The sequence below is a fragment of the Chiloscyllium punctatum genome, chromosome 8, assembly GCF_047496795.1.
Source record: "Chiloscyllium punctatum isolate Juve2018m chromosome 8, sChiPun1.3, whole genome shotgun sequence".
In the NCBI taxonomy this organism is placed as follows: Eukaryota; Metazoa; Chordata; class Chondrichthyes; order Orectolobiformes; family Hemiscylliidae; genus Chiloscyllium; species Chiloscyllium punctatum.
Window position 1 is genome coordinate 121,525,406 of NC_092746.1, and position 13,156 is coordinate 121,538,561.

The following is a 13,156-nucleotide window of genomic DNA, read 5'->3' on the forward strand; positions in this document are numbered from 1 at the left end:
AATGCCACTCCCCCTCCTCTCTTGCCTCCCTTTCTATCCTTCCTGTAGCATTTGTATCCTGGAACATTAAGCTGCCAGTCCTGCCCATCCCTGAGCCATGTTTCCGTAATTGCTATGATATCCCAGTCCCATGTTCCTAGCCATGCCCCGAGTTCATCTGCCTTCCCTGTTAGGCCCTTGCATTGAAATAAATGCAGTTTAATTTATTAGTCCAAACTTGTCCCTGCCTGCCCTGACTGTTTGACTCACTTCTGTTCTCAGCTGTACCCATCTCAGATCGATCTCTTTCCTCACTATCTCTCTGGGTCTCACTCCACCCCCCCCCCCCCCCACCCCTCCCCCCCCACCTTACTAGGTTAAATCCTCCTGAGCAGTTCTAGCAAGTTAGTCCCCTTCCAATCTAGGAGGAATCCGTCCTTCTTGTACAGGTCACTTCTACCCCAAAAGAGATTCCAATGATCCAAAAATGTGAATCCTTCTCCCATACACCAGCTCCTCAGCCATGCATTCATCTGCTCTATCCTCCTATTCCTGCCCTCACTAGTTCGTAGCACTGGGAGTAATCCAGATATAACTACCCTTGAGGACCTCCTTTTTAAATTTCTGCCTCACTCTCTGTAATCTCCCTTCAGAGTCTCAACCTTTTCCCTTCCAATGTCGTAGTCACCAGTGGTTGCCACAAGAATCTGTTTTGGGGCCACTGCTGTTTGTCATTTTTATAAATGATCTGGAGGTGGGCATAGAAGGATGGGTTAGTAAATTTGTGGTAGGCTAAGGTAGGCAGAGTTGCAGGTAGAGTCAAAGGATGTTGTTGGTCACAGAGGGATATGGATAAGATACAGAGCTGGGCTGAGAAGTGGCAAATGGAGATTAATGCGGAAAAGTGCGAGTTAGTTCACTTCGGAAGAAGAAACAGGAATTCAGAGTACTGGGCTCATGGTAAAAATCTTGGCAGTGTAGATGAACAGAGAGATCTTGGTGTCCAGATGCAGAAATCCCTGGAAGTTGCCATCCAGGTTGATAGGGTTGTTAAGAAGGCGCTTATTGGTAGGGGATTGAGTTTTGGAGCTACGAGGTCATGCTTCAGCTGTACAAGACACCGGTAAGGCCATACCTGGAGTATTGCGTGCAGTTCTGGTCACTGCATTATATGGGTTCAGAGGAGATTTACTAGGATGTTGCTTTGTGTGGAAGGAAGGTCTTACAAGGAAAGGCTGAGGGAACTGAAGCTGTTTTTGTTGGCGAGAAGAAGGTTGAGAGGTGACTTAATCGAGACGTATCAGAGGGTTAGATAGGGCAGACAGTGAGAGCCTTTTTCCTCGGATGGTGAAGGCTAACATGAGGGGACATAGCTTTAAATTGAAGGGTGATAGATTTAGGACAGATATTAGGATAGATTCTTCACTCAGAGAGTGGAGGGGAGGGGGGGTGGAACGGCCTGCCTGCAACAATAGTAGACTCGCCGACGTTAAGGGCATTTAAATGTGCATTGGAGATACATATGGATAATAATGGAACAGTGTAGGTTAGATGGGCATCAGATTAATTTCACAGGTCGGTGCAACATCAAGGGCTGAAGAGCCTGTACTGCGCAGTAACGTTCTATGTCCTATATCGAGGAGGTCTTGTGGCACAGCAGGTAGTTTGCCAGAAGCTCTGCATTCAAGTGACAATCCAGGATTTGATGGACAAAAAACTATGGTGATAATCCAGTCCAACAGGTTGACCATCAATTTGCAAGTCCTTCCAATATATAGTACTGGCTGGGAGAGATTCATCGTCAACTTGAAATGGAAAGAAATTGAAGCCTCAACCTTCGCTGCCACTAGTTCCAGGTTACAGCATGCATGGAAAAGAATATGTTGCTGTAAAATCCTCTCAAAATCCTTGGGTGGGGGAATCAGTTGGCTGCACAGCCAGTATGAATCAGATTGGCATCAACAGTGCAGGGTTCAATCCCCATTCCAACCGGGGTATATTTGGGACCTACCTTCATGCCCTACCTGCAGTGGAGCTCATGGTGCATTAGACCTGCCTTCAGGCAGGACAGAGTATTTTAACTCAGCTGTCTGCAAAACACCCTAATTTGGTGTCATCTGCAAACTTAACAGTTTGATGATCACCAACAATCTGTTCTGGTCCATCCATGTCAACGCAATGGTCAAGAAATCAGAACAACAACTTTACTTCCTCAGGAGGCTCAGGAAATTCAACATATCCACAAGGACGCTTACTAATTTTAACAAATGCACCATAGAAAGCATTCTATCTGGATGCATCACAGTGTGGTTTGGCAATTGCTCTTCCCAGGACTGCAAGAAACTACAGAGTCATGATCACAGCCCAGTCCATCATGCAAATCAGCCTTCCATTCATTGACTCCATCTAAACTTATCAGTGCCCTACGTAAAGCAACCAAAATGGTCAAATACCCCTCTCGCCTTGGTTATACTCTCTTCCACCCGTTTTCATCAGGCAGAAAATATAAAAGTTTATATACACATATGAATAGATTCAAGAACATTTTCTTTCTTGCTGTTATCAGATCCTTGAATAGACCTCTCAAATGTTAATTGTGATTTCTCTCTCACTCTTTCTCTCTGCACCTTCTCTGTGGCTGTAACACTGTCACAGTCATTGAGATATGCAGCATGGAGACAGACCCTTCGGTCCAACCCGTCCATGCCGACCAGATATCTCAACCCAATCAAGTCTCACCTGCCAGCATCCGGCCCATATCCCTCCAAATCCTTCCTATTCATATACCCATCCAAATGCCTCTTAAAAGTTGCAATTGTACCAGCCTCCACCACTTCCTCTGGCAGCTCATTCCTACACGTACCACCCTTTGTGTGAAAACGTTGCTACAAACACTGCCCCAGGTTAAATTAATAGTTATGGTTTATATTTTAAGTTCAACCAAGAGACATATCTCCAAACACAGAGAATCAAGAACCCACTCTACTCACTACTACAGATTCACTTAAAACAACGATTAACTTATCTGATTCTGTGCCAAACAGTTAGAGTCATAGAGTCATGGAGATGTACAGCATGGAAACAGACCCTTCGGTCCAACCCGTCCATGCCGACCAGATATCCCAACCCAATCTAGTCCCACCTGCCAGCACCTGGCCCATAACCCTCCAAACCCTTCCTATTCATATACCCATCGAAATGCCTCTTAAATGTTGCAATGTACTAGCCTCCACTACTTCCTCTGGCAGCTCATTCCATACACGTATCACCTCTGCATGAAAAACATGCCCCATAGGTCTCTTTTATATCTTTCCCCTCTCACCCTAAACCTATGCCCTCTAGTTCTGGACTCCCTGACCCCAGAAAAACGATTTTGCCCATTTGCTCTATCCCTGCCCCTCATAATTTTGTAAACCTCTATAAGGTCACCCCTCAACCTCCAAAGCTCCAGAGAAAACAGCCCGAGCCTATTCAGCCTCTCCCTATAGCTCGAATCCTCCAACCCTGGCAACATCCTTGTAAATCTTTTCTGAACCCTTTCAAGTTTCACAACATCTTTCCAATAGGAAGGAGACCAGAATTTCACGCAATATTCCAACAGTGGCCTAACCAATGTCCTGTACAGCTGCAACATGACCTCCCAACTCCTGTACTCAATACTCTGACCGATAAAGGAAAGCATACCAAGCGCCTTCTTTACTGTCCTATCCATGCGCGACTCCACTTTCAAGTAATTATGAACCTGCACTCCAAGGTTTCTTTGTTCAGCAACACTCCCTAGGGCCTTACCATTAAGTGTATGAGTCCTGCTAAGATTTGCTTTCCCAAAATGCAGTACCTCGCAATTATTTGAATTAAATGCCATCTGTCACTTCTCAGCCCATTGGCCCATCTGGTCAAGATCCTGTTGTAATCTGAGGTAACCCTCTTCACTGTCCACTACACCTCCAATTTTGGTGTCATCTGCAAACTTACTAACTGTACCTCTTATGTTTGCATCCTGTCCTGCTCCCCTGATGCACATTGTATGGTATGATTTGCCTGTATAGCACACAAAACAATATTTTTCATTGTAACTTGGTATATGTGACAACAATAAATCAATCTATTTTATCAGTTTATTTGTCTTACACCACATGAGTCATGAGTATCAAACCAATTTTAAATTCCCAACATATTATGTGCAGTGCACTAACCTTTATGTTAACTTTGAAAAACTAACATCGTTCAAACATAATCTTCTCCTAAAGAATCTGTAATAACTACTCTTTGTTTTCCATTCTTAGATACATTTTTGCTGTGTTTTTGTACAGGTTTCTATTATCTTTCCTCCTGCTAACATTAAGTGAATAGTTACTAGCTTGCTCTTTCTCACTATATTGCAATTAGGAATCAAATTAGCTGTTGCAAGCCCTCAGATGTTACCTGCAGATATCGGTGCTTTGTTACTCGTACGCTTCTCAGTGATATAATCCTCTGGAACAATCAAGTTATGTGTCTTAAGCAGCTCACTGTCTATGCAGTCCCTGAATGTGGACTTCACTGTAAGGGACAGATAGATAAGAAATATTAATGTTATTGTAGATTGTGGTCTGATTTAATTATGGCTGTCCATACTATATCACCTTCACTTGCCACTAGCATATGTTTTCTGAATCCCAATCAACACCTGGAACTCAATCTCAGTGAGAACCTAAAGCAACGTAAAGGCTTTCCTAAAGAATTACAGTTTGAAGACATTTGAAGTATTATAACATAGAAAACACAATATCTCAAATTGTTTACAGCAAAGTCACACAAACAGCAATGTGTTGATTGGTTTTAGTGACATTGGTTAAGGGAGAAATATTGGCCAGGAGTTCAGGGACAGCCCTCCATATCTTCTTCCAAATACAGAGGAACCTTGATTACTCAATGCCTCTCCTCTGAGGCTCAGGGTTTTCTGAAGTTTTCTTTTTCCTCACTCTGCCTGCCTTCCTCCCTGTCTGTCTCAGGGCTGGTTTCTGAGCAAACACACACTTGTGTGTAAGGGACCTGCAGCATTGCTGAAACCTGTCTCCTCCACCTCCCACCCCCCAACCAGTTCAATGGAATTGAGACAGCGAGCACTTGCTAAGTGTGCTCACCATTCAGGACAGTAGACAGCAGTACACCATGGTCGAGCCCCTGCTCCCCTGACTGCTTCCCCCCACCACCGGGGCGGGGGGTGGAAGGCAGCCAGAACAGGACACCAACAGCAAGACTGTTGCTGCCTTTGGGCGGTGGGGGGGGTGAGTCTCAAAATAGTTACTGCTACGTTTTGACAAGTTCCACCTTTGTCCTGTACAGGACAATGTTGGAGAGATTATCTGGGGAAGGGGGGTTTAGGGTACACCCCTGTGTAGAACTCCAGGGAAAGTGTGGGGACAGAGAGAGGGCGGGCAGTCAGTCATTTGAAGACGGTGTCTGGGCTCCCATCAATGCCCAGGACTGTTCTCGGCAGCATTTCAGTAAGCTAAGTTCATTTTTAATCATTGTAAACAAAAGACGCGATCAGTGTTGGAAACACCTCTTTGATGTAATATTTCTATCGCGACCTTGAGATCTTCTTCGGATAATCCGAAGGAATCTTTAGTGTCTTCAGATGGGGTCTCAGTTTAATGAGTTCTCTGAAAGAAAGCACCGTGAATAGTGCCAAACTCTCTCATTCATACACTGGTAAACTAGTGGAATTTGCTAGATATTGCCACAGGCTTATATTGATTACACATGGGGTATCTGCAACTTCAGCTAGCACCTAAAACAATAGGAATGCAGCCAGGTTGCAACAGTGGGAGGTAATGGCCCAGTGGTTAATCTAGTGACCAGATAATGTTCTAGTTTGAATCCTACCACAGCAAATGGTAGAATTTGAATTCAATTTTTTTAAAATCTGGAATTAAGTGTCCAATGATGACATAAATCCATTATTGATTGTTGGAAAAACCCATCTGGTTCACTAACATCCTTTAGCAAAGGAAATAGCCATCCTCTGGTCTGGTCTACATGTGACTCCAGACGCCTTGACTGTTAACTGCCCAATTGGTGAAATATACTGGCCTGGTCAGTGAAGTTCACTCCCCATGAAAGGATTTTTAAATATCTCAATTATACTGAGAAGAGCTTAATTTTCATAAAATATTGACAAATTATTAAAGCATAATAGAATACCAGGTGATATCTTAACTTTCATTATTATTTATTTCTGGGAGTAAGGCAAAGAATCAGCTGTCACAGTTTAGTGTTTAAAGGCTTTCCAGCCTATCATTTTCACAGCCCTACCAATCCGCTTGTTGTACCAGACATGTTCCAAACATCCTGTGCACTGGCTGTTAAGGCCAGAATGCCTGGTTAAATCTTCCATCAGTTAGCTCTTCATACATGATAACCAGCAACTAGAACATAAGAACATGAGTAGGCTGCCTGGCCCATCGAGCCTGCTCCACCATTCAATATGATGATGGGTGGGACTCAGCTCCACTTACCTGCCCAACCTGCCCAACCATGAACCTTATTTCCTTTACTGTTCAAAGATCGATATTTGCCTTAAAAACGTTCAACGAGGCAGCCTGAACTGCTTCATTGGGCAGGGAATTCCACAGATTCACAACCCTTTTAGAAGAAGTTCCTCCTCAATTCAGTCCTAAATCTGCACTCCCTTATTTTGAGACTATGCCCCCTTGTTCTAGTTTCACCTGCCAGTGGAAAATGCTTCCTGCTTCTATCTTATCTATTCCCTTCATAATTTAATACATTTCTGAAAGATCCCCCCCCCCCCATTCTTTTAAATTTGAACGAATGCAGTCCCAGTTTACACAATCTGTCCACATAAGGCAGCCTTCTCAATTCCAGAGTCAACCTAGTGAACAGCCTCTGCACCCTCTCCATCCTTTCTGAAGTGCGTGGCCTAACTAGCACCATATACAGCTGCAGCATAACCTCCTTATTTTTAAACTCCATCCCTCTGACAATAAAGGACAATATTCCATTTTCCTTCTTAATTTCCTGCTGCACCTGCAAACCAACTTTTTTATGATTCATGCACAAGGACATCCAGGTCCTTCTGCACAGCATCATGCAATAATTTTTCACCATTTAATAAACAGTTCATTTTACTGTTATTCCTACTAAAATAGATGACCTCACATTTACCAACATTGTACTCCATCTGCCAAAAGCTTGCACATTCATTTAACCTATCTATATTCCTCTGAAGACTTTGTGTCCCCTGTACACTTAACTCTACCACCCATTTTAATATCATCCAGTAGTTGACACATTACACTTGTTCCCCAACTCTAAATCATCTGTGTAAATTGTAAACAATTACAATCCCAACACGGATCCCTGAGTCACTCCACTAGCCATTAATCACCAACCAGAAAAACACCAATTTATCCTCACTCTTTGCTTTCTATTAGTTAACTTTCTTCTACCTGTACTAATACATTACTCATAATGTCATGCAGTAGCCTTTTGTGTGGTACTTTGTTGAATGCCTTCTGGAAATCCACATATGCCACATCCATTGGTTCCCCGTTGTCCACTGCACTCACAATGTCCTCAAAGAATTCCAGTAAACTTGTTAAACATGATCTTCCTTTCATGAACCCATGCTGGGACAATTTCTATCCAGATGTCTTGCAGTTTCTTCTTTGATTATAGATTCAAGCATTTTCCACACTACATAAATCAAGCTAATGGGCCTTTAGATACCTGCCTTTTGTCAATCCCTTTTTTTCAACAGTGGCGTCACATTTGCTGTTTTCCAATCTGCTGGAAACGCCCCAGAGTCCACCAAATTTTGGTGAACTACCACTAGCACATCTGCTACCTCTCCTGTCAACTCTTTTAGTAACTTGGGATGCATTTCATCAGGGCCAGGAGATTTGGCTAACTTTAGCCCCATAGCTTTCCTAACACTACCTCTTTAGTGATAATAATAGTTTCTAGGGCCTCACCTGCTACATCCTCCTTGTCATCAATTATTGGCATGTTATTTGTGTCTTCAAATATAAGACTGACAGAAGATACATGCTTAAAGCTGCAGCCACTTCCTCATTTCCCACGATTAAATTCCCCCTCTCATTCTCTGAGGGACCAATGTTTACCTTAGCCAATCTTTTTCATTTTAAATATTTGTAGAACTTACCTACATATAATGGGGAGGCAATGGCTTCTTGGTACTGTTGCTGACTACTAATCCAGGGATCCAGGTAATATTCTGGGACCTGGATTTGAATCCCAGTATGGCAAAAGGTGCATTTTGAATTCAATAAAAGTCTGGAATTAAAAGTCTAATGATGACCATGAAGCCATTTTCAATTATTGGAAAAAGCCAAGTGGTTCACTGATATCCTTTAGAGAAAGAAGCTGCCACCCTTACTTGGTCTGGCCTACATATGATACCAGATTCAATGTGGGAGATTCTTAACTACCCTCTGGGCAATTAGGATGTACAATAAATGCTGGCCTAGCCAGTGACGCCCTCATTCCATGTGTTATGAAGATGTGGGTGTACTGTACCTTTAAGAGAGTTAAAAGCTAGCAGAACTACCTGACAGCACCAAGTGTTCTCAACAAGATACAATGTAGTATGTGGTACAGCAGTTAGTGTAGCTGGTTGCCTGATGACAAAAACAGATTTGAATTAGGCCAATCAGTTTAAATTATACCCCCCCCCAAAAAAAAAATTCCAATCAAGTTTGAATTGAGTATATTGACAATCCTATAGGCCAATGACATAATATGATGCTTTGGGGGTATAAGACTGAGTAAAATTGAACAGTTGGGAGAAGAACTGCCATGCCACCAGCATGTACAAATAGCATGAAAAATAGCTCTCTTAAAGGTACCTTTATTGATCCATGACCAGTGAAGCATAATCCCAAAGAAGAAGAAAATAAGATACAGGAAGATCCAAATAGAAGATTCAACAGCTGGCTGATTTTAAAAACTTGAATATTTGATAAATCTTAATGGGGGGTTTTATCAGACTAGTATTATATAAGGGAAGATAAAAGATAGGTTAGAGGAAGGAGTTGTAAATAGTTAATTGTTCTCTGTTATACCTTAAGAAATAAAGTTGTTAATTTTTACTTTAAATAGTTCTTGGCCTCTTGAATTTTCACAGATTACTGCATGGGATAAGTCTTTTTTGTGTTGCTGGTTTAAATTAAGCAGGAGGGTTTAACCCGTATTGTAACACGTGAATGAATACAAATCAAAAATACCTTGAGGTTTACCCACTAGCTTCAAGCTATGCACCGGTTAAGTCCTGAAGTCATCAAGGCCACATCAGGTTTTGATATACCAACATCTTGCCATTTGTTTTCTAATGCCTACCCCCAGCTCCCAGTCAATCTACATTTCTTGCAAGAACAGACACTGGTGAAACACCAGAAGATGAGCAAATCCAGTGGAACCAGATTTGGTCAGAAGTTAACCTATCAAGGATGGGAAGGGAAGATAACAAGACGGAGGTCTTTGTTACTTTGCTAACTGTGATGTTTTCCCATCTACCAATAACATTATGTAATGAATAGGTTTTACCTGTTGGCAATCCAAGTGATGTATTTTCCAGGGATTTAAAGTCAATTCCACTCTCCTTTTCTTTATTCAGAGCCTTCTCCTCTGCCGCTGTGGCTCGTGCTCGGGCCTGGATGATGTGTTTTTCAACTGCGTCAGCCTCTGCAATTCGTTTGTCATATTCTGCATGAATCTATTTAGCAATTATTAAAATTAATCAATCTACAATGAGACAAACATTTTTACATGTTAGTGATGTCTCTAGTAGCTCAGCAATGCATTTGATAAGGTTCTCATGGAAGGCTCATTCATAAAGTCATGAGGTATGGGATACAGGGAGATTTGGCTATCTGGATTCAGAATTGGTTGACAGAAGGCAGAGAGTGGCTATAGATGGAAAGTATTCTGCCTGGAAGTCAGTGGTGAGTGGTGTCTTGCATGCTCTGTTCTTGGGGTTCTGCTTTTTGTAGTTTTTAGAAATGACTTGGATGAAGTGCTTGAGGGCTGGGTTAGTAAATTTGCTGATGACACAAAGGTTGGAGGTGCCGTTGACAGTATCAAGGGCTACTGCAGGGTGCAGCGCAACATTGATAGGATGCATACCTGCACTGAGAAATGGTTGATGGAGTTCAATCTGGATAAATGTGAAGTGATGCATTTTGGAAGGTCGAACTTGAATGCTGAATATAGGATAAAAGACAGAATTCTTGGCAATGTGGAAGAACAGCAGAATCTTGGTGTTCAAGTGCATAGATCCCTCAAAGTTGCAACCCAAGTGAATAGGGTTGTTAAGAAAGCATATGGAGTTTTGGCTTTCATTAACAGGGGGATCGAGTTTAAGAGCTGTGAGGTTTTGTTGCAGCTCTATAAAACCCTGGTGAGACCATACTTGGAATATTGTGTCCAGTCTGGTCGCCCTTTTATAGGAAAGATGCGGAGGCATTAGAGAGGGTGCAAAGGAGGTTTACCAGGATGCTGCCTGGACTGGAGGGCTTGTTTTACAAAGAGAGCTTGACGAAGCTCAGACTTTTCTCTCTGGAGAGAATGAGGAAGAGAGGTGACCTGTTTGAGGTGTACAAGGTAATGAGAGGCATGGATAGAGTCTATAGCCAGAGACTTTTCCCCAGGGCAGGATTGACTGCCATGAGGTGTCATAGTTTTAAGATATCAGGAGAAAGGTATAGAGGAGACGTCAGAGGCAGGTTCTTTATGCAGAGTTGTGAACGCATGGAATGTATTGCCAGCGGTGGTGATGGAAGCAGAGTCATTAGGGACATTTAAGCGATTACTGGACATGCACATGAATTGAGTGTGTGTGGACTAGGTTATTTTATTTCAGGTTAGGATTAATCCTCCGCACAACATCGTGGGCCAAAGGGCCTGTTCGGTGCTGTACTTTTCGTGATCTTTATGGACTTCAGTAAGGCGCTCAGCAAGGTTCCCCATGGGAGACTGGTTAGCTAAGTTAGATCTCATGGAATACATGGAGAACTAGCCATTTGGATACAAAACTGGCTCAAAGATAGAGTATGCAGGGTGGTGGTGGATGGTTGTTTTTCAGAATGGAGGCCTGTGACCAGTGGAGTGCCACAAGGATTGGTGCTGGGACCGCGACTTTTCATCGTTTATGTAAACAGTTTGAATATAAGCATAAGAGGTATAGTTAGTAAGTTTGCAGATGACACCAAAATTGGAGGTGTATTGGACAGCGAAGAAGGTTAGAGCTGAAAATGTGTTGGTGGAAAAGCGCAGCAGGTCAAGCAGCATCCAAGGAACAGGAGAATCGACGTTTCGGGCCCGAAACGTCATTTCTCCTGTTCCTTGGATGCTGCCTGACCTGCTGCGCTTTTCCACCAACACATTTTCAGCTCTGATCTCCAGCATCTGCAGTCCTCACTTTCTCAGCGAAGAAGCTTACCTCAGATTACAACGGGATCTTGGTCAGATGGGCCAGTGGGCTGAGAAGTGGCAGATGGAGTTTAACGTAGATAAATGTTAGGTGCTGCATTTTGGGAAAGCAAGTCTTAGCAGGACGTAATGGTAAGGTCCTCGGGTGTGTTGCTGAACAAAGAGACCTGGAGTGCAGGTTCATAGCTCCTTGAAAGTGGAGTCGCAGTTACGTAGGATAGTGAAGAAAATGTTTGGTATACTTTCTTTTATTGGTCAGAGTATTGAGTACAGGGGTTGGGAGGTCATGTTGCGGCTGTACAGGGCATTGGTTAGGCCACTGTTGAAATATTGCATGCAATTCTGGTCTCCTTCCTATCGGAAAGATGTTATGAAACGTGAAACGGTTCAGAAAAGATTGACAAGGATGTTGCCAGGGTTGGAAGATTTGAGCTACAGGGAGAGGTTGAATAGGCTAGGATTGTTTTCCCTGGAGCGCCGGAGACTGAGGGGTGACCTTATAGAGGTTTATAAAATCATGAGGGGCATGGATAAGATAAATAGACAAAGTCTTTTCCCTGGGGTGGGGAGTCCAGAACTAGAGGGCATAGGTTTAGGGTGAGAAGGGAAACATATAAAAGAGACCTAAGGGGCAACTTTTTGATGCAGAGAGTGGTACATATATGGAATGAGCTGCCAAAGGAAGTGGTGGAGGCTAGTACAATTGCAACATTTAAAAGGCATCTGGATTTGAATATGAGGGACAGGATGTACATGTATTTGGAAAGGCAAGGACTGATTCGGGATAGTCAACATGGCTTTGTGCGTGGGAAATCATGTCTCACAAACTTGATTGAGTTTTTTGAAGAAGTAACAAAGAAGATTGATGAGGGTAGAGCAGTAGATGTGATCGATATGGACTTCAGTAAGGTGTTCGACAAGGTTCCCCATGGGAGACTGATTAGCAAGGTTAGATCTCATGGAATACTAGCCATTTGGATACAGAACTGGCTCAAAGGTAGAAGACAGAGGGTGGTGGTGGAGGGTTGTTTTTCAGACTGGAGGCCTGTGACCAGTGGAGTGCCACAAGGATCGGTGTTGGGCCCTCTACTTTTTGTCATTTACATAAATGATTTGGATGCGAGCGTAAGAGGTACAGTTAGTAAGTTTGCAGATGACACCAAAATTGGAGGTGTAGTGGACAGCGAAGATTCCAACAGGATCTGGACCAGTTGGGCCAATGGGCTGAGAAGTGGCAGATGGAGTTTAATTCAGATAAATGCGAGATGCTGCATTTTGGGAAAGCAAATCTTAGCAGGACTCATACACTTAATGGTAAGGTCCTAGGACATGTTGCTGAACAAACAGACCTTGGAGTGCAGGTTCATAGCTCCTTGAAAGTGGAGTCGCAGGTAGATAGGATAGTGAAGAAGGCGTTTGGTATGCTTTCCTTTATTGGTCAGAGTATTGAGTACAGGAGTTGGGAGGTCATGTTGCGGCTGTACAGGACATTGGTTAGGCCACTGTTGGAATATTGCGTGCAATTCTGGTCTCCTTCTTATCGGAAAGATGTTGTGAAACTTGAAAGTGTTCAGAAAAGATTTACAAGGATGTTGCCAGGGTTGGAGGATCTGAGCTACAGGGAGAGGCTGAACAGTCTGGGGCTGTTTTCCCTAGAGCTTTGAAGGCTGAGGGGAGACCTTATAGAGGTTTACAAAATTATGAGGGGCATAGATAGGATAAA

The 13,156-nt window shown here is 43.0% G+C and overlaps 1 protein-coding gene across 4 annotated transcripts in view; it reads right to left on the reverse strand.

Annotated features, from left to right (window-relative positions):
* Positions 1-13,156, reverse strand: part of dlec1 (DLEC1 cilia and flagella associated protein) — a 182,026-nt gene that overhangs the window by 151,194 nt on the left and 17,676 nt on the right. For all 4 annotated transcript variants that reach the window (XM_072576369.1, XM_072576371.1, XM_072576368.1 and 1 more), the window contains 2 exons: positions 9,550-9,718; positions 4,405-4,521 (listed from right to left, as the gene is read on the reverse strand). In XM_072576369.1, the coding sequence (XP_072432470.1) occupies positions 4,405-4,521; positions 9,550-9,718 (286 nt within the window). The remainder of the gene's footprint in view (positions 1-4,404; positions 4,522-9,549; positions 9,719-13,156) is intronic.